We start from the raw sequence: 25,352 nt of genomic DNA, 5'->3' as shown, positions 1-25,352 counted from the left end.
GTTGCAGAGTTTAGGCCTTTATGTTGGGTCGGTAAGGTACGCCTTTTTGAACAGGTTGCTTTTTTAGTGATTTCCTGAAGTTTAGATGGTCGTAGATTGTTTTCACAGCTTTTGGCAGTGCGTTCCATAGTTGTGTGCTTATATAGGAGAAGCTGGATGCATAGGTTGCTTTGTATTTGAGTCCTTTGCAGTTTGGGTAGTGGAGATTTAGGTATGTTCGTGATGATCCGGTTCTGTTTCTGGTTGATAGATCTATGAGGTCTGTCATGTATCCTGGAACTTCGCTGTAGATAATCTTGTGGACCAGGGTGCAGATTTGGTCCTTTTACTAAGGTGCGCTCCAAAATGACCTGCGGTAGTGTAGACACGTGTTTTGAGCGCTCAGAATTATTTTTCAGTGCACCTACAAAAAAATGCCTTTTTAAAAATTTTTCCCGAAAATGGACATGCTGCAAAATGAAAATTACAGCGTGTCCATTTTGGGTCCGAGACCTTACTGCAAGCCATTGACCCAGCGGTAAGGTCTCACACAGTAACCGGGCGGTAACGGTATACAACCATCAAATGCCACTTAACACGTATAGCTGCCATTCGCCAGAAAATAAAAAATATATTTTTCAGGCGCATGTAGCGGACATGCGCCAAAATTGAAATTACTGCAAGGGCCATACGGTAACCGGGCAGTAACTCCAATCTGGCACACGTTGGATGCACATAGACGCCTACGTGTCTTAGTAAAAGGGCCCCTTATTTTCTTACTCTTGTACTCTATCTTATCTATCTATACATTCAGTGGTGTGCTGAAGGGGGCTCTCGCAGGCTCACAAGACCCGTTTGTTAAGTTTTAAAGAATTTTGGGAGCCGGTTGTTAAAGTAGCCCCCCCCCCCCCCCCCCCCCCACATGGCTACTTTGACAACTGGCTTCAAAATGCTCCTGAATTCTCTTTTACTTTGCTGGTAGGGATGCTGAGCCCTGCAAACCAAGTAAATAGACTGTTGCTACTCCCCGCTCCTTGTTTCCAGCTCTGAGCAGCAGGCTGGAACTTCTCGTGTATGCGAGTCAAGTCCCAGTGTGCTGCTCAGAGCCAGAAACAGTGGGGAGTGGTGGCAGTCCATTTATTGGCTGGTGGGGCTCGGCCTCCCTGCCAGCAAAGGTATGCCTAGCATGCCCGCACGAGGGAGGAGAATTGAGGCATACATTGCCCCCACCAGTCCACCCCTGGACCCCCCAAATTGCAGGCCTGGCTACGCCCGGAGAGAGAACCCATTGTTAAAATTTTACCAGCACACCCCTGTATAAATTCCATCTTTGTTTGTACCCTATGTTGTCTATTAAAATGTTTTATTACATATTATGTTGACATTGTAAGTAGTATACTATGCCATACTCTGTATTGTTGTTTGATTGTTTTTACTGCTGTAATTATCTATAGCTTATGTCTGAGTTGTTCTTGCTGTTCACCGCCTTGAGTGAACTTCTTCAAAAAGGTGGTAAATAAATCCTAATCCTAATAAATGCCAGTTTTCAGATGTCCAAAGAAGAATAGAGCCTCTAAAATAACCAAAGTATCAAACCACCGCTAAGATGAGGAACACATCTGGTAAGAAATAAATGAATGTACCTGTGTGTGTGTGTGTGTATATATGAGCTGTAAATGCACACACAAAGGGAAATGGACAGGGTGAATTTTAATGTTTTAATGTTATGTTTAATTTAGCCTTATTTATGGACTCTCCTTCACATATTTATATTTAGTCCACTGGATATTCCACATTTTCCAAGAAAGTATAAAGCAGATTCCATTAAAGACAATGAAAAAGTACAAATCATACAAATAGGTAAAAATAAACATAAAACTTAAAAACATAATCCCCCAGACTCTATACATGGTGTGCCAAATAGCAAACGTTAAATTTTGTGTGTGACCAATTTACACGCACTACTCAATTAGCTAACAAGCCTATTAGTGTTGCTAATTGGCCGATAATGACCAATAATCAACAGTAATTGACAATAATTGGAATTTACATGCACAACTTTTATATGTATTCTAAAAAGAGGTGTGCATAAATTCCAGTGTGCGTAGCCCTAAAGGGGGCACAGCAATTGAAGGAGTGTGGGCATGTCGAGGCAATCAACTAAATCTACACACCTAGTTATAGATTTGGTGGAGCACGCCTAGATTTAGGCACAGGTATTTACACCAGCTTTTCACTGGCATAAATGGCTGCCCCTCGACCTATGCGGTATTCTATAAACCACGTCTGAATGTAGGTGCAGCTGACAGAATACCGCTAGGCACATAAATCAGACGCACCTAGATTTTAGTCGCAATATATAGAATCTAGCCCAATACACAGAAATATGCATACACAATCCTAAAGGTGTCTGCACCTGTCGTTTTAATGCATTAAAGTATTTTTTTTACTAAAATACGGTACGTTTTGCACTAACTGCACATTTACCACAAATATTAACATGCAGTTAAGTGCAAAACCTATGTGGTAAATATAGGGCCATGCCCAGCGCCTGCCCTTACCATATAGGGCAGTTACCACACCGGCTCCATGTCTGATAGCAAGGGAGATGTGTTCTTATGTGGAAAGGATGTCCCCCTAGCAGCAGTACCTCAAGACTGCCACTAGGAGTCACTGGCACCATTTTGGAGGGTGACACTGACCCAGGTGACAGCAGAGGATGACCGCTTCCACATGGGATCCTCCTGAACTACCAATGGGTCCCTAGGTAAGTCCCAGGGAGGGATGGTGGAAAGGTGGGAGTCTCGAGAGGTGGGGTTCAATGTTGGGGGTTGGCGATTGTCCGGAGATTGGAGGCATTGTGATGTCGGGGTGGGGGGATCGGAAGAGTACTGTGATGCCAGGGAGAGGATTTGGAGTGTCTGGGGCTATGACCTGTCAGCAGCTGGGCTAGTGGACTGCCGGTGACACAGTTTCATTTACTAGCTTTCCTTGATGTAACAGTAAATTCAGTATAATCATCCAAAAACACTTATCTTTTTGTCAATGCTCTGTTGCTCCATGGATACTCTGTTGCTCCATGGATACTCTGTAAGAGTGAGGTCCCGACGGACCCGCTTTGCTGCCGCCGTATGGTGAGGACCCTTGATAAAGCGGCAGCAAAACGGGTCCGTCGGGACCTCACTCTTACAGAGTATCCACGGAGCAACGGAGCACTGACAAAAAGATAAGTGTTTTGGATGATTATACCACGATTAGTTTAATGAGAGGGTTATTTTTTTTTTTTACCTATGATTACTTTTTCACTGTGAGCTGACAGTATTTTTCGGTTAAAGGTAACCAAGTGGGGACACAGTAGTATGAGGTTTTTCCTCTCTTTACAAGAATAAATGCAGGCACGCAGTGGTTGTGAGCGTGCATGTGAGATTCACTGAGTGTATTGTTTTTGAACAAAGAGGTGTGAATCGGATCTATTTTGTAACACAAAGTTGTAATAGCGTTAACATGTAGTACCCTATAAATTTCTAATATGCTGACATCTTCTCTTCTATTGGCAGATATAATTTATCAAACAGGTCTCATGTAATTCCATCTTGGAAGTACCCAGAAAACAGGAAGCAAGGAGAACCTTAAAATTCTACTAAAAATTGTTTTCCTAGGTATTACATTGTAATGCAAGGGGTTTTATGACTGTTGTGTTTGACTGTCTCATTAACTTCTCATACATCATGAGACGCCAGTGAATAATTTATGGCACACTTTTGAGAGGTGAACAGAGGCAAGGGAAGAGCTTGCAGCCTACCGAAAAATGCATCATTTGTGCAGTAGTCTAATTTGTGAAAAACAGTCATCAAAAACAGAAAGCATGCTAGAAAACAAAAAGCTGAACATTTTTTTTACAAAAATAAGAACTTTCTCAGTAGAACAGATCTTGTATTACTAGTCTGGTTCCTTCTTAGAGAACATAGTTTATTGCAGTACCACCTTTAAAAAACAAACTCACATTCTAAACAGAAAATCTAAAGCAGACATTTATTTAATTTATTTTAGTTACATTTGTACCCCGCGCTTTCCCACTCATGGCAGGCTCAATGCGGCTTACATGGGGCAATGGAGGGTTAAGTGACTTGCCCAGAGTCACAAGGAGCTGCCTGTGCCTGAAGTGGGAATCAAACTCAGTTCCTCAGTTCCCCAGGACCAGAGTCCACCACCCTAACCACTAGGCCACTCCTCCACTGTTGCTACTATTTGAGATTCTACATGGAATGTTGCTATTCCACTAGCAACATTCCATGTAGAAGTCAGCCCTTACAGATCACCAATGTGGCCGCGCAGGCTTCTGCTTCTGTGAGTCTGACGTCCTGCAGGACGTCAGACTCACAGAAACAGAAGCCTGCACAGCCTTCTACATGGAATGTTGCTAGTGGAATAGCAACATTCCATGTAGAATCTCAAATAGTAGCAACGTTCCATGTAGAATCTCCAATAGTATCTATTTTATTTTTGTTACATTTGTACCCTGCGCTTTCCCACTCATGGCAGGCTCAATGCGGCTTACATGGGGCAATGGAGGGTTAAGTGACTTGCCCAGAGTCACAAGGAGCTGCCTGTGCCTGAAGTGGGAATCAAACTCAGTTCCTCAGTTCCCCAGGACCAGAGTCCACCACCCTAACCACTAGGCCACTCCTCCACTGTTGCTACTATTTGAGATTCTACATGGAATGTTGCTATTCCACTAGCAACATTCCATGTAGAAGTCAGCCCTTACAGATCACCAATGTGGCCGCGCAGGCTTCTGCTTCTGTGAGTCTGACGTCCTGCAGGACGTCAGACTCACAGAAACAGAAGCCTGCACAGCCTTCTACATGGAATGTTGCTAGTGGAATAGCAACATTCCATGTAGAATCTCAAATAGTAGCAACGTTCCATGTAGAATCTCCAATAGTATCTATTTTATTTTTGTTACATTTGTACCCTGCGCTTTCCCACTCATGGCAGGCTCAATGCGGCTTACATGGGGCAATGGAGGGTTAAGTGACTTGCCCAGAGTCACCAGGAGCTGCCTATGCCTGAAGTGGGAATTGAACTCAGTTCCTCAGTTCCCCAGGACCAAAGTCCACCACCCTAACCACTAGGCCACTCCGCCACTTTAAAATGTGCTGTACTGAAGGAAGTGTTTTCTATGACTATTTCATATGTATTTTTCATTCTTTTGTTTTTTTTAATTTTGCCATCCTCCTTGATGATTAATGAAAGACAGAAAATCAAACTTTAGTAAAATAAATCAAAATAGTTCAATAGACAGCCTCTACAAACACCAGGGAAAATGCAAAAAGAACACCCATGTGATAAGTTTTAGTCACTGAGAAACAATTGTTCTGCACTATCGCTTCTCTAAGACTTTCTGTGAGCTGCAATTTCATGTCCTCAAGACGATTTTAAGAAATAAATAGCATCTAGAATCAAATCAGGGTAAGAGCACTAGATATACAAAACTGCAAAAATTCAAAGTTATACTTTATCCATACAAGAGGATCATAAGGAAATGTACCTGTGGGGTCTCATATTCCTCTAAGAGGAAAACAAATCGTCTTGGTCTGCCACGAAAGCTGGAAATGATTCATCTTAACCCAAACCTAAAAGTGCTATCAGTGGACTAAGCAAGATAGATCAACACACACGATGTCAAAATGGAAGTGCTATATACACTGTAGACTTGGGCTTACCGCTCGCTAAACAAGAAGTACCGCCGGACTACCACAGCAGCCCGGCGGTACTTCCCACCCCTAGAGTGCCGTCATATTTGGAGCTCCAATTTTTGTAGTGCCGGAGTCTACCCAGTGGTACCAGGGGCGTATCTGAGGTTCGGCGGTAGGGGTGGCAGGGGCTAGAGTGAGGGGGCACATTTTTTTTGGGGGGGGGGCTCAGCACACAAGGTAAGGGAGCTATGTACCTGGGAGCAATTTCTGAAGTCCACTGCAGTGCCCCCTAGGGTGCCCGGTTGGTGTCCTGGCATGTCAGGGGGACCAGTGCACTACAAATGCTGAATCCTCCTACGCCCAAATGGCTTGCATTAGGATGTTTTTGACATGGATGTCTTTGGTTTTGAAAATCGCCGAAAGTCAGAAACGTCCATGTCTAGGGATGTCGAAATTCAAGGATTTGGACGTCTCTGACAGTATTTTCGAAACGAAAGATGGACATCCATCTTGCTTTGAAAATACGGGTTTCCTCGCCCCTGGATTTCGTCGTTTTGCAAGGACGTCCAAATCGCAACTTGGACGTCCCTTTTGAAAATGCCCCTCTTTATCATTAGCGTGCCTACAGCGTGGCTTAGTAAACAGAGCCCTTAATATTTAACCCACTCCTACCCTATTCTGCTCCCAGAGTAAATGCTTCACCTTAAAATTTAACCCACTTCCACCCGATTCCACTCCTAGACTCAAAACTTCATCTCTCCCACCCAATTCCACTCCACTCCTAGACTCAAAACGTCACCTTTCCTACTCCCTCCCGATTCTACTCCCAGACTAAATGCTTCTCCTCTGCCTGACGCAATACATGGCACGTCAATCAACAACACTTCTCATAAAAATTATGATGCATAAGAAAAAAAAAACCCTGACAGAATACCGACACAAGAAAAAAGACTGAAACTACATATTGGTAACAAAACTCCGCAGGGTAAGAAATAGCTGAGGGGGGGGGGGATTTCTTAATTATGGTGCCACTAACATTAGGAATCTTACACTAGAAAGATAGTTCATCCATTAACCTTTATATGTGGTGGAATTGGGTCTTACTAATCAAAAAATATAAACAATCCATAATTTTTTATCCTTCAGGTCTACCAACGAGGCTGTGAAAATGGAAAACACTAGATGAGTACCTCTCTACCTTGATACAACTGAGCTAAATGTGTATCATTTTGTAATACATAACTATCCTTAATCTTTGTACTTTAATATTTTTTACTACTGTAAGGAAAGGAAATAGATTCTAGACCATGTTGCTTCATGATTGTTAAGAATGGGAATTGGTTAGGTGGTAACTGACTTAGGTGGCCATTTTCCAGATGGGAATTGGTGAATGGGAACTGTCCAGGTAGGAACTGACCTAGAATCAATGTGAAGTCACTATAATGTGATCAAATATCTTGGAAACCAACATCCACGAAATCATTCCCACACATATCTGGCCACATACATATATAAATTACCTTTGATGGCATAAAAGTATGTGTCATGCAATGAAAGTCCATACTTTGTTCTTGAGCGTACAAAGCAGTGCAGTTAGCACATAGATTATGAAAAATTAAGCTATATGCAGATATGTGTAAACTACACACCTCCATTTGCACCTGTTCTTGAGTTTTTGCGTCTACACTCACAATGCATCCTCTGCCACTTACACTAGTATTTTATAAAGGCAAGTTGGTCCCTATTTGTTTTTATTCAATAATGCTAAGCATGGCATCCTGTTAGTTTAGTTTATTCAGAATTTGATATACCGCTTTCCCAAATGGATCACAGCGGTGTACAATAAAATTAACATCAAATACAGTGTAGAAGGAGAACTCCAATAAATGAAAGGAAAGAGCTAAACAATCATTCTTCATACAGAAAGCAAAATATCCAGACAACCTGAAGGACCTCCAGTTATCCCTAGGTTTGGCCTTCAAAAGCTAACAAAAGAAGTGGGTCTTTAAACAGGCCTTAAATCTTCTTCCTTAAGCATGAAGGGAGAGTTAGTTTTGCCCAAACCATAACAGAATGATCTTCACTCCTAAGCCAGGGTACGTCGAGTATATCATCAATCTCTCAAACGTACTACTAAGGCTCTCAAACGTACTACAACGTAGTACTTGCATCATGCCTATGAGAGCTTCATAAGAACATAAGAATAGCCATAATGGATCAGACCAATGGTCCATCTAGCTGAGTATCCTGTTTCCAACAGTGGCAAATCCAGGTCACAAGTATCTGGCAGAAACCCAAATAGTACCAACATTCCATACTACCGATCCCAGAGCACGCAGTGGCTTCCCCATGTCTATCTCAATAGCAGACTATGAACTTTGTCTTACACCCAGATATGTTATCTGCTGTTACTACAATCTTCCAGAAAAGAGTTGCAGAGCTTAAATATTTATTGAGAGAAAAAAAATATTTCCTCCTATTTGTTTTAAAAGGATTTCCACGTAACTTCATTGAGTGTCCCCCAGTCTTTGTATTTTTTGAAAGAGTAAAAAAATCAGTTCACTTCTACTTGTTCTACACCACTCAGGATTTTGTAGACCTCAATCATATCTGTGTAAAGATTAATATCTCTTTGTGCATCGCACTCTGTATGGTTTTAAGTGAATTTATTTCATTAAAGTTTTGAGAGACGTTTTGGTCACACTCTGGTCCTTGGTCATCTCCACTGTCTGTTGTTGCTTCAGTTGTGGAGTTTGCTCCTTTGGTTCATACCCAAGATGAGCCATAATGAAAAGGACCCTCCCTTCTCCCTCCCAGTAGCAGTTTCCCTGAATAGGGTTATCCCATTACACCCATTCTCTTAAAGGCACAGGAGGGAGGAAGTGGCTATTCTGTTTTACAATCCTAAAGTCAATGACCTGAAAGTCCCTGTGGTTTTAAGGAGACACACCTGATAGGACACCAAACAAATTCAGAAAGAGCCATCAGGCAAGAGGTGGAGGCATCCATACATAGCTGCCTATTTTGTCAAGTGGAACATTAAGTCCTGAGCAAACCCTTTTCTGCTGTCCAAACTCAATCTCGGCAAAATAATATGGAAGGGACCTATCTTTTTGCACAGATTATCAAAAACTAAAGAATTTAGAGATTTAGGGGGAAGTTATCAATGTGGGATAGTGTTAAGATGGGTTAATTCACTGTTAACCTGGGTTATTAGCAGTGGTGTGCTGGTAAATGTTTAACAACAGGCTCTCTCCCCGGTCCACCTCTGTGCCCCCCCCCCCAAATTGCAGAGCTGGCTATAGCCACGGAGAGAGCCTGGGGGATGGGGCAATGCATTACTCCAGGAAAAACAAATTAAGTGATCCCAGGTTCCAATCTAATTCATGTTTAATGTGGGATAAAATGCCATAAATAAGTAAATAAATATAGACTTTTAATGTTGAGCACCTGATTCTCAAAGTGGACATATTCCAGACACTATAATTTATTTATTTGTTGCATTTGTATCCCACATTTTCCCACCTATTTGCAGGCTCAATGTGGCTTACATTATGCCGTATGAAAATAAAATGATTTTTTTTCTACCTTTGTTGTCTGGTGACTTTGTTTTTCTGATCATGCTGGCCCAGTATCCGATTCTGCTGTTATCTGTCCTCTTAACTCCATTTCCAGGGCTTCCTTTCCACTTATTTCTTTACTTTCCGCCTTTCTTCTTCATTTCTTGCCCTACATCCGTAAGTAAAAGCTGGGTCCTCCGCAGACTTGACTGTCCAGTGGATCCAGCTTCTGCCTAATTTTCTTCATCCATGTGCAGTTTTTCTCCTCTCTTCCTTTTCCCTCATCTCATCTCCGTCCTCACTCTTCCCTCCCCTCCATCCATGTTCAGCAACCCTCCTCTCCCTTGCCCTCCCCTCCATCCACCCATGTCCAGCAACCCTCCTCTCCCCTGCCCTTCCTTCCATCCATGTCCAGCAACCCTTCTCTCCCCCTGCCCTCCCCTCCATCCACCCATGTCCAGCAACCCTCCTCTCCCCCTGCACTCCCCTCCATCCACCCGTCCAGCAACTCTCCTCTCCCCTGCCCTCCCTCCATCCATATCCAGCAACTCTCCTCTCCCCTGCCCCCCTCCATCCATCCATACCCACTGATTCTCTTCTCTCCCCTGCTCCCACTATCCATCCATACCCAGCGATTTTCTTCTCTCCCCTGCCCCCCTCTATTCATCCATACCCAGTGATTCTCTTCTCTCCCCTGCCCCCCTGCAGCCACCAATACCCAGCAATTCTCTTCTCTCCCCTGCCAACCCTCCAGCCATCCATACCCAGCGATTCTCCTCTCTCCCCTGATTACCTCTGTTGAAGTGGCCACGTTATTGAAAGCCCTGCCTGTCTCTAGCCTTCCCTTCATGAGTTCATTCCCTCAGTCCCGCCTTCTGACGTCATTTCCTCTTTCTGCGAGGGCAGGACTCTGAGGGAACAAACTCGGAGGTAATCAGGGGAGAGAGGAGAATCGCTGGGTGGCGCAGGCAAATGAGGGTGGTGCAGGCAAATGAGGGCAGTGGTGGGAGGTGAGGTAAACAGGGTAAGCATGACTTGTGGCGCCCTCCTGCCATGCTTACCTCATTTACCGGAGCTGGCTCGCCCTGCTGAACAACCAGCTCACAAGATCTTTAAAAAATTAACAACCGGCTCTTGCGAGCCGGTGCGAGCCGGCTGCAGCACACCACTGGTTATTAGTAACTAGCCAGCTTATAATCGAACGAGAATAACGCCCAAGTTCCGACCTAAATCGGGAGATGGGCGTTCTTCTCACAAAAACAAATAAAGCGGCATAATCGAAAGCCGAACTTTGGACGCTTTCAACTGCACTCCGTCGCGGATGCGGACAAAGTTGACGGGGGAGTGTCGGAGGCGTGGTGAAGGCGGAACTGGGGCGTGGTTATCACCCGAACAGAGATGGGCGCCCTTCGCCGATAATGGATGCGTTTGTAGCTAGAATTTAGGGCACTTTTCCTGGACCCTGTTTTTTGACGAATAAGGCCCCAAAAAGTGCCCTAAATGACCAGATGACCCCCAGAGGGAGTCGGGGATGACCTCCCCTGACTCCCCCAGTGGTCACTAACCCCCTCCCACCACAACAAATGATGTTTCACAACTTTTTACTTTCACCCTCAAATGTCATACCCTCCTCCCAAGCAGCAGTATGCAGGTCCCTGGAACAGTTGTTAGGGGGTGCAGTGGACGTCAGGCAGGTGGACCCAGGCCCATCCCCCCCCTACCTGTTACAATTGTGCTGCTTAATGCTACTAGTCGTCCAACCCCCCCAAACCCCCTGTACCCACATGTAGGTGCCCCCCTTCACCGCTTAGGGCTATAGTACTGGTGTAGACTTGTGGGCAGTGGGTTTTGAGGGGGATTTGGGGGGCTCAACACCCAAGGGAAGGGTGCTATGCACCTGGGAGCTCGTTTACCTTTTTTTTTGTTTTTGTAAAAGTGCCCCCTAGGGTGCCCGGTTGGTGTCCTGGCATGTGAGGGGGACCAGTGCACTATGAATCCTGGCCCCTCCCACGAACAAATGCCTTGCATTTATTCGTTTTTGAGCTGGGCGATTTCATTTTCCATTATCGGTGAAAAGCAAAAACGCCCAGCTCACACCTTGGCGAATAAAGCATGGGCGTCTATTTTTTTTAAAAAATACGGTTCACTCCGCCCCTTCACGGACCCGTTCTCGGAGATTAACGCCCATGGAGATAGGCGTTTCTGGTCGATTATGCCCTTCTAGGTCTCATTGTATAAAATGGGGCCTGTGCTAAAATAACACGAGTTCTTGTAAAATAACCCATCTTAATAGTAGCTCACATTGATACCCCCCTCCCTTTTTTTTTTTTTTTTGTTTCTTAGCTTCCCATTTCCACACAGTTTTCTTTAGGGATTCTTCATCAAGAGTTGTGAAGTCTTTTAAAAAAAATCTTCAGTGGAAATGGCCACTGCTATAGCACTAAATAGTTTTATATACAAAGATGAAGAGAAAACCAGAGAAGAACTGAGGTCTATGGCATTGCAACTGGAACTAAACTGAGCCTGATGGTTCCCATCTGCCATTCTATTATGTGTTTACAAACAAACAAGAAAACTTCCCTCTTGTTGGCTAGAATCCTAATACAAAAACGCTCAGCTTTTTTTCCACATATAAAGAAGCAGCTGATATGTTAAAGAGGTAAAGATTATATCAAAGTGGTACCTGAAATATTGATGTAAAGTGAAATATTAGTAGATGGTGAATAACTCTTAGCTATCACTGTTTGCAGGATTTAATTAATGGAAAGGAATTAAAGTGGATCTTACAAAGGGAAGGGTCACAGTATTAATTAACTTGCCAGCCAAAGCTACTTTATGCAATTTAACAGTTCAAACACAAAGCAAAAACATGTGTTAAAGCTAAAATGCTGTAACATGTACAATTCCCTGGATTCAGGAAATAGATTAAAAGCTGGAAATGAAACTGCTCTCCTCACCACTTGGCCCGATATCTTTTACAAATTTCTAGTGTTTTCTTTTTCTGGTGTAAAACAAAATTTATGTTCTGATTCTAGGACTATGTAACACCTGGCATGCGTTCATTTAATGCCCCAACAAGAAATGCACTCAACCTACCGGAGAGTTGTCACTGGTGTGATAAGGCCCAAAGATCAAGAACCAATTAGAATATGCAGTTTGGGTCAAACCGCTGCATAAGGCAGATGAGTTTCTATAATGCTATGGATACATCCTTACGGTATGTTTGAATGTTTTTAAAAAAATTGTTTTGCTTGTCTGGTTTCCTGTCCAGCTTCTCGCTGAAAATCATTTGCTGTAAACCTTTAATCTCAGAGACTTGCATTCCTATTTGTTAATTCCAATGATGACCTTTTCCTCAATTTTCTTCCTTTTTAATTCGCTACTCTCTCTCTATCCCTACAGCCACTCTTCCCTCATTTTGCAGCAGTGGGGTTCCTAGGGGGGGGGGGCGGTGGGTGCGGTCCGCCCCAGGTGCACGCCGCTGGGAGGGTGCCGCGTGCCTGTCCGCTACATTCGTTCTGTGCTCCCTCTGCCACGGAACAGGTTACTTCCTGTTCCAGGGCAGAGAGAGCATGAAAATGAATGAAGCGGACAGGCGCATGGCACCCCACCCCCCCCAGGGGCGCGCACCCAGGGGGGGTTCCTTTGCCGGGCGGGGTCGCCCTGCACCCTGGGGCGGGGCGCATCCGCGATCCACCACAGGTGTCAGCCCCCCTAGGAACGCCACTGTTTTGCAGTAACACAATAGTCAGGGATTACTGTGTAGCCAAAAGGAAGTGGAACTGTAGAGCTTGGGGAGGAAGTAGGTAGACCAGGGGCAGGAGCAACCACAGAAGTAGGGCTGCGTTAGGGAGTTGGGTGACTGTTCTCTGCTCTGCTTCAGGCTCACCCCCTTCACTCCTTTTCACCACAAGCTACCTGGAAGGGAGAGCTACAGCAGAACACTCTTGTGGTTCTAGAATCAGGGCCGCCAAGAGACTGAGCCGGGCCCGGGGCAGAATCGTCATTGCCGCCACCGCCGTCCGCCCCCCCCCAAAAAATTGTAACCGCCGCCGCCCCCTCCCCACCCGTCCGCCCGAAGTACCTTGGCTGGCCCCGCCAGCTGCAGGTAGCACAGCTCCTTCCTCTGCCCAGCATTGCCTGCCCCTGCAGCTGCTTTCCTCAGGTCGCACATGCTCAGTCTCAAAAGTGAGCATGCGCGGCCTGAGGGCCCAGCAGCTGCTAGGCAAGTAATGCAAGGGGGGCCCGGCGCCAGAGGTTTCTCTCTCCTGCTCCTGTCGGGACGTGATCACCCGGGTCCCGTCAGGAGTAGGAGAGAGAGAGACCCCTGCCCCAGGGAATTATTGCCCCCTACCCCCCTCTCAGCGGCTATGTCTAGAATCTGAAAAGAAGTGATTAACTGTGATCCAGGCCTTTACATTTCCCACCCCTCCCCTCAAATTAAGCCCTAACAATAGTAATCTGCAATGCACAGCTCAAACTTACTAAAGAGATTTGTGTGGCAGGGGTACAAGTGCTGCCTCACCCAGGTCAATCCTATCTGGTTGATCCATTTCTTGTTTACCCACATTTCATCTATAGACTTGTATTTTGCGGTAAGTCTTTTTTTCATGTGCTAAACATGTATTTATTTATTTTTTTGGGATTTATTAACTGCCTTTATAAAGAGATTCACCCGAAGTGGTATACAGCAGGTACAGTTTAACAGAAAGCTTGCAATTTTGTTAACAGCATAACAATAGTAAAATAACCAAGAATAAACATAAATACAATAACTGAGGTAAACTTGAAAACAGTAAATTGAAACCTAATAATAGAACTACCGTGAAACAGTATCAAAAATATACACATTTAACAGCAATAGAATTCAAATACCAGAGATATAATACAGTGTTAGCATAAGACTAATGGTACACCTAATAAGAATGCATTAGAACATTCAACTAACATAGATATGATGCTAGAGATTTTCTACAAAATGGCTTATCATATACCTGAGGGACCAAGATGCATGGTACAGACTCAGCTGGGATAATGTATTAGGGCTTAACACCCTTTAGTGAAAGGGCCCCATTATGGGTCAGATTGTATTCATGGTGACTAAAGTTGCACATGTAAATCTGAATGTGTAGCCAATTTGCGTGCACAACTTAATTGTTCAACAAGCTAATCAGCGCTGATAATTGGCCAATAACAAGGAATTACTGGCACTAATTGGCACTAATTAGGATTTACACACATAACTTTAAGTGTATTCTGTAAAGTGGCCCATGTAAATTCTAATGTGCGGACCACAAAAGGGTGCGTGACCATGGGGGGGGGGGGGTACGGACATTCCTGAAAATTACACGCACTGTTACAGAATATGCCCAGTCCACACCTAAATAGGATGAGGGCATTTACACCAGCTTTTTGTTGGCGTAAATGGCAGCTCCTAAATATTAGTCTCAGGACAGCCGCTACGCATATTCTATAAATTGCGCCTAACTTTAGGTGAGGTTCATAGAATTCCGCTAAGTGCGGGCTTTTTCAGCGCCGTTTTTGTTTGGCGCTATATATAGAATCTAGCCCTATAAGTATATTGTGTCTTTCTAAAATACATTTATTAATGTGTTGGGCATTTGTCTGTGGAAACTCCACTATTAAACTTGTCATAGCCAAGCAAACGGTTGTGTCCTCATGTGATTTAGAAACCATGATCGAGGCTTGAGGTTGCACTAAACACATTTATCAACACATGCACAGTCAGTAATTGGTCTCAGTCACTGTGAAAGTCTAAAGTCACATATGCGTAGGAATCAATAGGATTTTGCACAGATTTTGTGCATAGAAAATTCCACCAGGTTCCTCCAATGAAAAATATAAAAGAGAAACTGATGATCTCACTGGTTGCCATGCAGAAGGATACTCTTCAGGGATCATGTCAATAAACAGAAGAAGTGGAAGTGTCCCAGCCCCTACCTGGTGAAAGCTGGAGAGTTAGGAGGAGTTTGAGTCTTGGAGGGAAAGTTAGGAAAATATATGGGAGCTCCTAACTGTAAATTTTGTCTCTTGCCTTCTGCCTCCCAAGCCCTGACCTATATGATAAGGAGAGCCTTCCAGCAAATGTCTCCAGCTAGACACAGAAGCAATAATTAACAGCAGCATTGTTCTAACCCAGTCAACACATTTAAGCTGTATCTTTACATAGACAGGACTCAGAAGTGTCACACAGACCTCTGATCTGATGTTTTCTGCCTCTAGTGTGTCTGGATATCGGGGGTCAACCTCATTACCTTTGGGTTGATACTAGAAAGAGAAAGAAAAGAGTACCTGTGTACAGGGCCGCCGAGAGACTAGGCCGGGCCTGGGGCAAGGCCGCCCCGCCTCCGCCCCCCACGCCCACTGCCCCACACCGCTGCCACCACCCATCGCTCCCCCTGCCACCCCCGTCACTGCAGTCCGCGGTCTCACCTGTCTGCCTCCACGGCTCCAGGCCCCCTGCATTCGAAGCGGCAGTCGCAGATCGCCTCTCTTCTGGCCTTCCCTCCCTGTGTCCCGCCCTCGTCTGATGTGACTTCCGGTTTCCGCGAGGGCGGGACACAGGGAGGGAAGGCCAGAAGAGAGGCGATCTGCGACTGTCGCTTTGAATGCAGGGAGCCCGGAACTGAGGAGGCAGGTGAGACCGGGGACTGCAGCGCCGGCGGACTGACCCCGGCACCAGGCCCCGGGGAATTTTGCCCCCTCGTCCCCCCCCCCTCTCTCGGCGGCCCTGCCTGTGTATTATCTGTGCTGTACCACTAGGCATCTTTTAGCTACCAACCAGAGTCTGTCAGAGTCCAAATAACCAGCGGGGAGAACTTCTACAATTTGTGAACCAAAACACCAGTGCTTATTTGAATATCTTACTGGCCTCCCAATTTCTCGAAGGTAGGCAAGAATTAACATTGCATGGCTCAACCACTTTAAGTGTATCAGTTCTTTGCTAATACTTAGTGGTGGTGACCTCTGCTGCTGTATAGCTGGAGTGTAAGTATGCTCTGTAGGAGAACTCCACAGTTCTCAAGATAAGTGGAAGGAAGTGTCTGAACATAAAGTTTTGGTTGCCCTGTATTTCATCTCCTGTGCCATAAATGTCGCTGATTGTTTTTGAAATCTGCTTATTTTTCTGAGTAAACTATTATTATGGCTGAGAGCACATCAACCGTGTGGGTCTGCATTTATTTGATATCCGAGTGACTGTGAATGTGTGGAGCATTGCCTTATTCAGCCCCCTGGGGAATCCCAAGTCCCAGCCTATGCTCCAGAGTGCACTCTAGGTGACTGCCTAGAGTAATCCCAAAGGTCAGGGCTTACATAAGCAAACTGAAAAAAAAAAATCTATCAAACTATTAAAAATATCAAGTGACATCATGAAAAGACCAATCACCTCTTGCATACTCATACCCAAGGCTGACAAGTGACACTGAGGATACACTTCAGAGAAGGCACTTCTCCAGCTCTTGGGCCAGTCAAGGCTCCTGAGTCACTTTGGTATTCTTGAGGTCTTGAGGGGGGAGGGGAAATGGCAGTGGAGAAAAGGGGAAAAGACCACTGTTCTCCCTAAGTTGTATGGGAGTCCTCCACCTATGTTCCTGCCAGTGGGGGGTGCTGTTTCAGGATCACATTTTCAATAGCAAGGAACAGGCAGGTTCCCTGGAGTTCTGCAGAGCTTGCCTATGCCTTGCTATTAAAAATGTGACCCTGAAACAGCACCTCCCACTGGCAGGAACATAGGTGGAGGACTCCCACACAGCTTAGAGGGAACTGGAAAATGCCAAAAGGAATAGTCATATTCTGGTTTATACAAGATACTAAGTAGAGGAGTGTGGTAGCCGTGTTAGTCCACTCTTAAGGTTATCAATAGAAATCAAACAAAATAAAACATGGAAAAGAAAATAAGATGATACCTTTTTTTATTGGACATAACTTAATACATTTCTTGATTAGCTTTCGAAGGTTGCCCTTCTTCGTCAGATCGGAAATAAGCAAATGTGCTAGCTGACAGTGTATATAAGTGAAAACATTCAAGCATTACTATGACAGTCTGACAGGGTGGGAGGATGGGGGTGGGTAGGAGGTATGCATGGGGACGTCAAAGCATATCATTGATATTCTAACAGGATGGGTGTGGATAGGTGAGGGGTGGGGTGATCAACAGAGAAATACAGCTTTATGGTTTATAATGGGCTAGGAACCCCAGATCCTTGTTGTCCTTTCTGTTGGGTGTTAAAATATTCAATCATTCTGACTTCAAAGGTCTTACGTTCTTGTATTATAAACCATTATAAACCATAAAGCTGTATGTCTCTGATGATCACCCCACCCCCTCACCTATCCACACCCATCCTGTTAGAATATCAATGATATGCTTTGATGTCCCCATGCATACCTCCTACCCACCCCATCCTCCCACCCTGTCAGACTGTCATAGTAATGCTTGAATGATTTCACTTATATACACTGTCAGCTAGCACATTTGCTTATTTCCGATCTGACGAAGAAGGGCAACCTTCGAAAGCTAATCAAGAAATGTATTAAGTTATGTCCAATAAAAAAGGTATCATCTTATTTTCTTTTCCATGTTTTATTTTGTTTGATTTCTATTGATAACCTACAAGATACTAAAAACGTAAGCTCACATCATATTAACATGCACAAAACTCTTACCTGTTCTTTTCCACTGGATCATGACCCGTACAATCAAGAGTAGCTGTGGTTTGCTGTCCTCCATTATCTATGTCTTGCTGAACCTCCCATTGCTCTGCACTGTTGACTCTTACCGCCACAACCTTCACATTTGACGCAGCCTTAATTCTGTAGAAGGCAAAGCATACAAGATCATGTTTAAGCCACCGATGTGATGAAGTGGAAATCAAGAAAACGCAACAGAGCTGAAAATGAAACCTCTGCTTTCCTTTTGGCAGACTGAAAGCCTGGCTGCCAGTCCAAAATTGGTTTTAAGTTACTCTACAGAGAAAGCAAAGTCAAGGCTCTACCGTAGAACCAATTCTACGTCGCATGTAAAGTTAGTTAATCTTTCATTTAAACAATCTGTTGAGAACAGGATCACTTTATACATCAGTGGCACCAATTTGATGCACAGTGAACAGAGCTAACAAAGACAAACTGGTATAATTTGCTGAGTCAACGCTTCCAATAAATACAGAGAACCCTAATGTTGACCTGCAAATACCATATTGGAATGTTTGAGAGTAGGTTCTTCACTCACAAAATAACATTAGGGAATATCCACTGAAGGTCAAACACCTAATAAAGGAACTGCAAGACAGGGAGTCCAAAGCACACTCAGAAAAGAGCAAATACCAAAAAAGCACAAGGAGACTTCAAGAGTGGGGGCGTCAACTCAATACTTTATTGAACCAATCCGACACTTGTGGCAAAACCGCCTGCGTCAGGGGTCTAGTCAAAAAAACATTGAAAATACATCATCAATATACATTAAAAATATAAATTAAAAATACTGGTAAATAAATACTACGAAACATTAATAAAACTTCATGTAAATCAACATAAATATAAAATAGTAGAGCAGGGACTGTTGTTCTTCATGTTCAATTGTAAAGTGCTGCGTACGACTGGTAGCACTATAGAAGTGATTTATAGTAGTAGTAGTAGCAGTGCTTTTTTTCTATTAAAAAAAGGTGCCGGTACTCAAATGCCAGGCAACATTTCAGGGGTGGGGTGACCACTGAAGGACCCACCCACCCTACAATAGCCAGACTCCCTGCAACCAGTCACAGAATCTATGACAAGGCAGAATTGTCGTGTAGAGCCTGAGCTCTTTCATTAAAACTTGGGGCCCATGGGTCAATTTTAGAAGACAATGGAAAAGGTGCCGGTACTCAGTACCCCCAAGCACCCCCTCAAAAAAAGCCCTGAGTAGTAGTAGGAGTAGCCTAGTGGTTAGTGCAGTGGACTTTGCTCCTTGTGACTCTGGGCAAGACACTTAATCCTCCATTGCCCCAGGTACAAATAAGTACCTCTATATACTATGTAAACCACTTTGTAGTTGCAAAAACCACAGAAAGGCAATATATCAAGTCCCAATTCCATTCTAATATATACAAATCAATTAAAAAGCATGTAAATGAGCCATTAAGTTCTACCTGGAAAATAAACACTATAAAACATTAATAAAATTGATGTTAGCCAAAAAATAAGTTAAATACAAAAAACTTCATGTAAATCAACGTACGTGTAAAACAGAAATCAGTAAACACAAATCAATTAAAAAGCATGTAAATGAGCTAGTAAGTTCTATCTTATACTTATGTTGACTTACATGAAGTTTCTTTGTATCTAACTTATTTTTTGGCTAACAACAATTTATTAATGTTGCATAGTGTTTATTTACCAGTAATTTTTATACATATTTTTAACGTATATTGATATATTTTCAATGTATTTTTGACTAGACTCCTGACACAGGTGGTTTCCCTGACACACGGATTGTGTCGGTCAGTTCAATAAAGTATTGAGTTGACGCCCCCACTCTTGTGCTTTTTTGGCATTTTCTCAAACACCTAGTGATAACACTTTCAGCTAATTCAGAGATTCCTCAAACTCTTTTTAAGTTCTTTTGACCTTTGAACCTTATCAAAAAGTTAATGATTGGAGCACAGATTCCCACAAGTTCACATCATTTAGTGTATATAATTCTGATTGGGATAGACCATAGTCATCTTTTTCAGCAAAAATACTCTTTTTAAAAAGTCATTGCTTCAACCCTAAGAAAAACATATTTAGGAGGCAATTTCACAATCAGTAGGAGAAGCCTGCTGCCTGCTTCCCAGACAGAACTTAAGCTGCCGTGAAATGAAAGGCAACGTCACTGACAGATGTCTGATGAAGCATTCAAGTTGACACTGCCTGCAGTGTGCAATATCTGTGAAAAGGCCTAGGTTTATTTAAAATAAATAAATCACAATTTGTCAGCAAAGCTCTCCCAAAGTGGCAAATATAATTTCCCTGGAATTGAAGCTTTGCTGCTGTACCCCGGAATGTGTCGATGTTCTGCATTACTAAGCACCAAAGCTCCATGGCAATTAAGGAATACATTAAAACTGCTGAGTTACTTCTTCCATAACTCAAATTCTTTATTCCATTTTTTTTTCCTTTACCAGTTTGGTGCAGTGTTGTAGCAGTTCCTGGAGAAAAAAAGGTTTTCTTTGCAGGTTCCTGATGACTCTCATTGGCCAGACATTCACATAGAAACATAGAAAAAAAATGTAGCCAGATAAAGACCATCCAGCTTATAATCGAAAGTAATCGCCGGCTATTTCCCGACACAAATCGGGATATGGCCGGCGATTTCGCAAAAGCGGCGAAAAGCGTATAATCGAAAGCTACATTTGTGATAGCTTCGCCGCTTTCCCTTCGCCTCGCCGGCGAAAGTTCAAAGGGGCGTGTTGGCGGCGAAGCGAAGGCGGGACATAGGCAGGCTTGGGCATGGCTACCAGATGGCCGGCTTTCGCGGATAATGGAAAAATAAAACCCGGCGATAAGCAGTATTTCGCCGGGTTTACTTGGTCCTTTTATTTTCACGACCAAGCCTCAAAAAGGTGCCCCAACTGACTAGATAACCACCGGAGGGAATGGGGGATGACCTCCCCTTACTCCCCCAGTGGTCGCCAACCCCCTCCCACACTAAAATTATTAAAATACAAACCTTTTTTGCCAGCCTGTATGCCAGCCTCAAATGTCATACCCAGCACCCTGACAGCAGTATGCAGGTCCCTGGAACAGTTGTTGTTGGTTGCAGTGGACTGCAGAAAGGCAGAGCCAGGCCCATCCCCCCCCCCCCCCCCCCCACCTGTTCCACTTGTGGTGGGTAATGTTGAGCCCTCCCAAACCCCCCAAAACCCACTGTACCCACATGTAGGTGCCCCCCTTCAGCCCTTAGGGCTAGGATAATGGTGCACACTTATGGGCAGTGGGTTTTGGGGGGGATTTGGGGGACTCAGCACACAAGGGAAGGGTGCTATGCACCTGGAAGCTAATTTGGTTGTTTATAAAAGATGTTTGAAGTGCCCCCTAGGGTGCCCGGTTGGTGTCCTGGCATGTGAGGGGGACCATTGCACTACAAATGCTGGCTCCTCCCACGGCCAAATGCCTTGGATTTAGCCGGGTTTGAGATCGCCGGCAGTTTTTTCCATTATCGCGGAAAAACAAAAGTGGCGATCTCAAACCCGGCGAAATCCAAGGCATTTCGCCGGGCCACACCGTATTATCGAAAAAAAAGATGGCCGGCCATCTTTTTTTAAAATACGGTTCCAGCCAGCTGTTGCGCCGCCGCCAAAATAGATCGCCGGCGACCTATTTCGCCGGCGACGTTCGATTATTCCCCTCCATATGGCCTATCCAATTTGCCCATCCATGCCACCTACACTCCCTATCACTCCCTTAGAGATGCTATGTACTTGACTCAAGCTCTCTTTAATTCAGATACCGTTTTCATCTCCACCACTTCCATCGGTAGGCCGTTCCACAAATTCACCACCCTTTCTGTGAAGAAGTATTTCCTCAAGTTACTTCCAAGTCTGTCCCCTGTATTTAAATATCTCTATTATATCTCCCCTCTCCCACCTTTCTTCCAAAATAAACATATTGAGATTTTTAAGTCTGTCTCATAAGCTTTATGATGAAGACCACTGACCATTTTAGTAGCCGCCCTCTGGACCCAATCCATCCTGTTTATATCTTTTTGAAGGTTCGGTCTCCACAATTGTGTACAATATTCTAAATGAGGTTTCACCAGAGTCTTATACAGGGGCATCATCACCTCCTTTTTCCTACAATGTATTTGCATGAGATAGATTTGTATGCATTGCCTTTTTAGTATACAAACCTCTCTCATGTGTATTCATTGTGGACCTCCTGAAAACCCAATTGGCCAGGTGGTCCCTGAGGACTGGGTTGAAAACAGTCATATAGATATCTGTTTATTCAAATTCACTAAGCAATTAGCACATGCTATTGGCTAACACACAGCACACAACCATTACCATTCTAGTATGTCATTATTATTCTAGTATGTCAATGCACGCTAACTTCAATACACAGGGAATCTACTACATTATATGCCTGTAACACATCCATTTCCTGCTGCATAATACACCATGCAGTTAGCACGTGAATTAACACATGCTAACTGCATGGTATATTATGCAGCAGGAAATGGATTTGTTATAGGCATACAATGTAATAGATTCCCTATGTATTGAAGTTAGCGTGCATTGTCATTCGTGCAGCTAGCACAGATGTACTTACCGTCTCTTAAATAGAGGCAGTAATGGCATCCGCTCTAATTGCGATTACACTTAACACGTTGTAAATAAATTTCTGTGAGGCAACTGTAAGGGAACATGATGGAAATGCCCACCACAATTCATGCACTAGCTCTGGGCTTACGGTGCATTCATTTTTGCATTTAACGAGAGGCAAATGCAAAACTTTACCACACTTTAGCAAGTAGGACCCACCGTTGTAAGATTTCTAGACCACAAGGATCCCTTCTTTTCTTGACACCTTAACTTATGAAGGGGCATTTTCAATATCACGTGCAAATGGCAAAATAAACGTTTGAAAAAGCAAGTCCATAATGGAAGAAAGAACTAAACATTTTCCAATATTCAAAAACACACACACAAAAAAATAAAAACATTTAGAAAGAGGGCACACTACAAACATCATAGACGTTCTGAGATAAACGTTTCCACCAATCAAATATAAACTATGTAACACGTGCAATGGCAGTACTGGTCCCTGCATCAAGAAAATGTCTGCAGCAATGGCAGTGCGTTCCCTCCACATGCAAAATGTGCATATATACCTCCTGCATGTGGAGGAACATTCCTCAGTGTGGACAATCATGTCTCTTTGGAGACAGCCTAATTTCAGTGTGCTAGAGACAGAGCTCCTGGTTGCCCAGGATAACATTTTTAAGCACCACCATCACCTGCCCCCCCCCCCCCCCCAACATCTCCATGAGGGCATGGAGATTCATTAGAGGCTCCCTGGCAAGTGTGAAGCAGTACCCCCCCCCCCCCCCCCGAAGATCACAGCACCACTTACGTGCAAACACCATACAAAGGCAGGGTCACATACAGTCTGCCCAGCTTTGGCCTTGTTCTCCAACACTAGCTGCTCAAAACATTCACTCACCAACAAACAGTCCTGTCACACACAGCTACAGCACTAACAGTTACCACATACACAGCTGGAACACAGAGCACAATGACAAACCAGGGTGGGCAACCAGAGGAACAATGAGAGACAGAGGACAACAAGGTAGGGAGGTGTGGGGGTTTGGGAACAGTGAGGATTGGTGGGGGAAGGGTGCCAGATACAGAGGAAAGGATGGGTTTGACTGGGAGGGGGGGGCTAGAAGGTGTGGGAAAGGAGTTGAGGAGGTGAGACATAGAGGAAGCAAGGCAGGAAATATGAAGGTCAGAAGACTCAGACTGGGGCAAACACACAAAGTAACAAAGCACTCAGCAGCTCTCCACTATTTCTCACAAATGACCACGTCCACTTCTCCACTCTCCCACTCAACAAAATCACACATGGGTCAAAAGACAGGTTTCACCTTGACCTAGACACTTTTAAAGCAGGTCAAATTCCAGACGTTTTTCTTTCCAGTTCCAGGAAGTAAAAAATATTCATTACATACCACCACCCATGTCATGCCCATGAAACACCCTCTCTGGAAACCTCTTCTTTTCAGCAACTATCAGACTTGCATGGATTTTTTTGTTGTTGTTTGTTTGGTTACATGCTTTAGATGATTTTCTGCAAAAAATATGTTTATCTGCCAGTTATGCCATTCTTTGGACTTTTTTGTGCTTTGATTATGAGCCTCTTCATGTGCTGCAACACGTCTGTGACGTTTTTACGTTGATTGAACAAAAGTTACCACTACTCTGAAGTCATGTGCAAGAGAGACGAATCTACATAATCCATAGTAAGGAAAAAATACCTTCAATTCATAATTTGTGAGCATTGACTGCAGATGAATGGATAGGGATGCCAAAGCCAAAACGATGATTGTGATGATGCATAAATCACTGGTTGAGAGGTTTGCAGGAAAGAACAAAACTGTCTTTATTCCAGATCTTCAAATGACTCGACACAGCTGTGTTTCGGCTGTAGGGCCTGCATCAGGAATCTATGATTACAATCTGAAGTTGTCATTGTAACATCTGCAGTCCAGTAAACTTACACACTGCTGATGCAAGACAACTATTGGCATTGTTACATTGCATTACAATTTCTTTACCTAATTGTTATCTTTGATCACACTTACATAAGTACATAAGTAATGCCACACTGGGAAAAGACCAAGGGTCCATCGAGCCTAGCATCCTGTCCACTTCAGCAGTGTATAAGCTTCCTGGACTGCAGATGTTGCAGCGACAACTTCAGATTTTGATCACAGACTCCTGGCGCAGGCCCTGCAGCCAAAAAACGGCCACATAAAGGCATTTGAAGATTTGGAATAAAGACAATTTTGTTGTACCCATCGCCTCCACTGTGGTGGTGGTGTTCTTCTGTGGTTTTCTTTAAGAGGTTTGCAGAACACAAACCCCTGGGTCATAAATTTTGACTCCCATTCCATAAATGTGTAAAATACCACTCAGCACCAGAATCACAGTGTATTAGCCCACCGGGTCTATATTAGTATTCAATAAGAGAATTGATACAATGTATTTGCATTATATGAACAGGTGAAGAAAATCTCCCTAGAGGTTCTTTCATGTATTAAGATTTTACTACCTACACAGTACAAAAATGATTATTACAAGAGTAAGTGCATCTCCTTAGAAGCTCTTTCCAAGCATCCTCATCAGTGAAGGATCCTTCAAATCAAACTATTCTTAATAATGAAATCTCACAAAGCCATCCTTAAGTGACAGGATAATTGGCTATAGGTGGAGGTATAAAAAGAGAGAAATAAAGGCATACAATGAAATGCAGCTGCTAAAAATGCTGGCCTCTCCTAGAGCCCCAATGGCTTGATTTTCTCCGTTTTTCACTTGTACATTTTTTTTTCCAAAAATGGCCGGAAAAGAAA

The 25,352-nt window shown here is 43.8% G+C and overlaps 1 protein-coding gene across 1 annotated transcript in view; it reads right to left on the bottom strand.

Annotated features, from left to right (window-relative positions):
• Positions 1-25,352, bottom strand: part of TMEM132B (transmembrane protein 132B) — a 495,209-nt gene that overhangs the window by 389,291 nt on the left and 80,566 nt on the right. The window contains exon 3 of the mRNA XM_030218391.1: positions 17,927-18,073. Within this exon, the coding sequence (XP_030074251.1) occupies positions 17,927-18,073 (147 nt within the window). The remainder of the gene's footprint in view (positions 1-17,926; positions 18,074-25,352) is intronic.

The sequence above is a fragment of the Microcaecilia unicolor genome, chromosome 11, assembly GCF_901765095.1.
Source record: "Microcaecilia unicolor chromosome 11, aMicUni1.1, whole genome shotgun sequence".
Lineage (NCBI taxonomy): Eukaryota > Metazoa > Chordata > Amphibia > Gymnophiona > Siphonopidae > Microcaecilia > Microcaecilia unicolor.
This window is presented reverse-complemented; position numbering and strand designations above follow the sequence as displayed.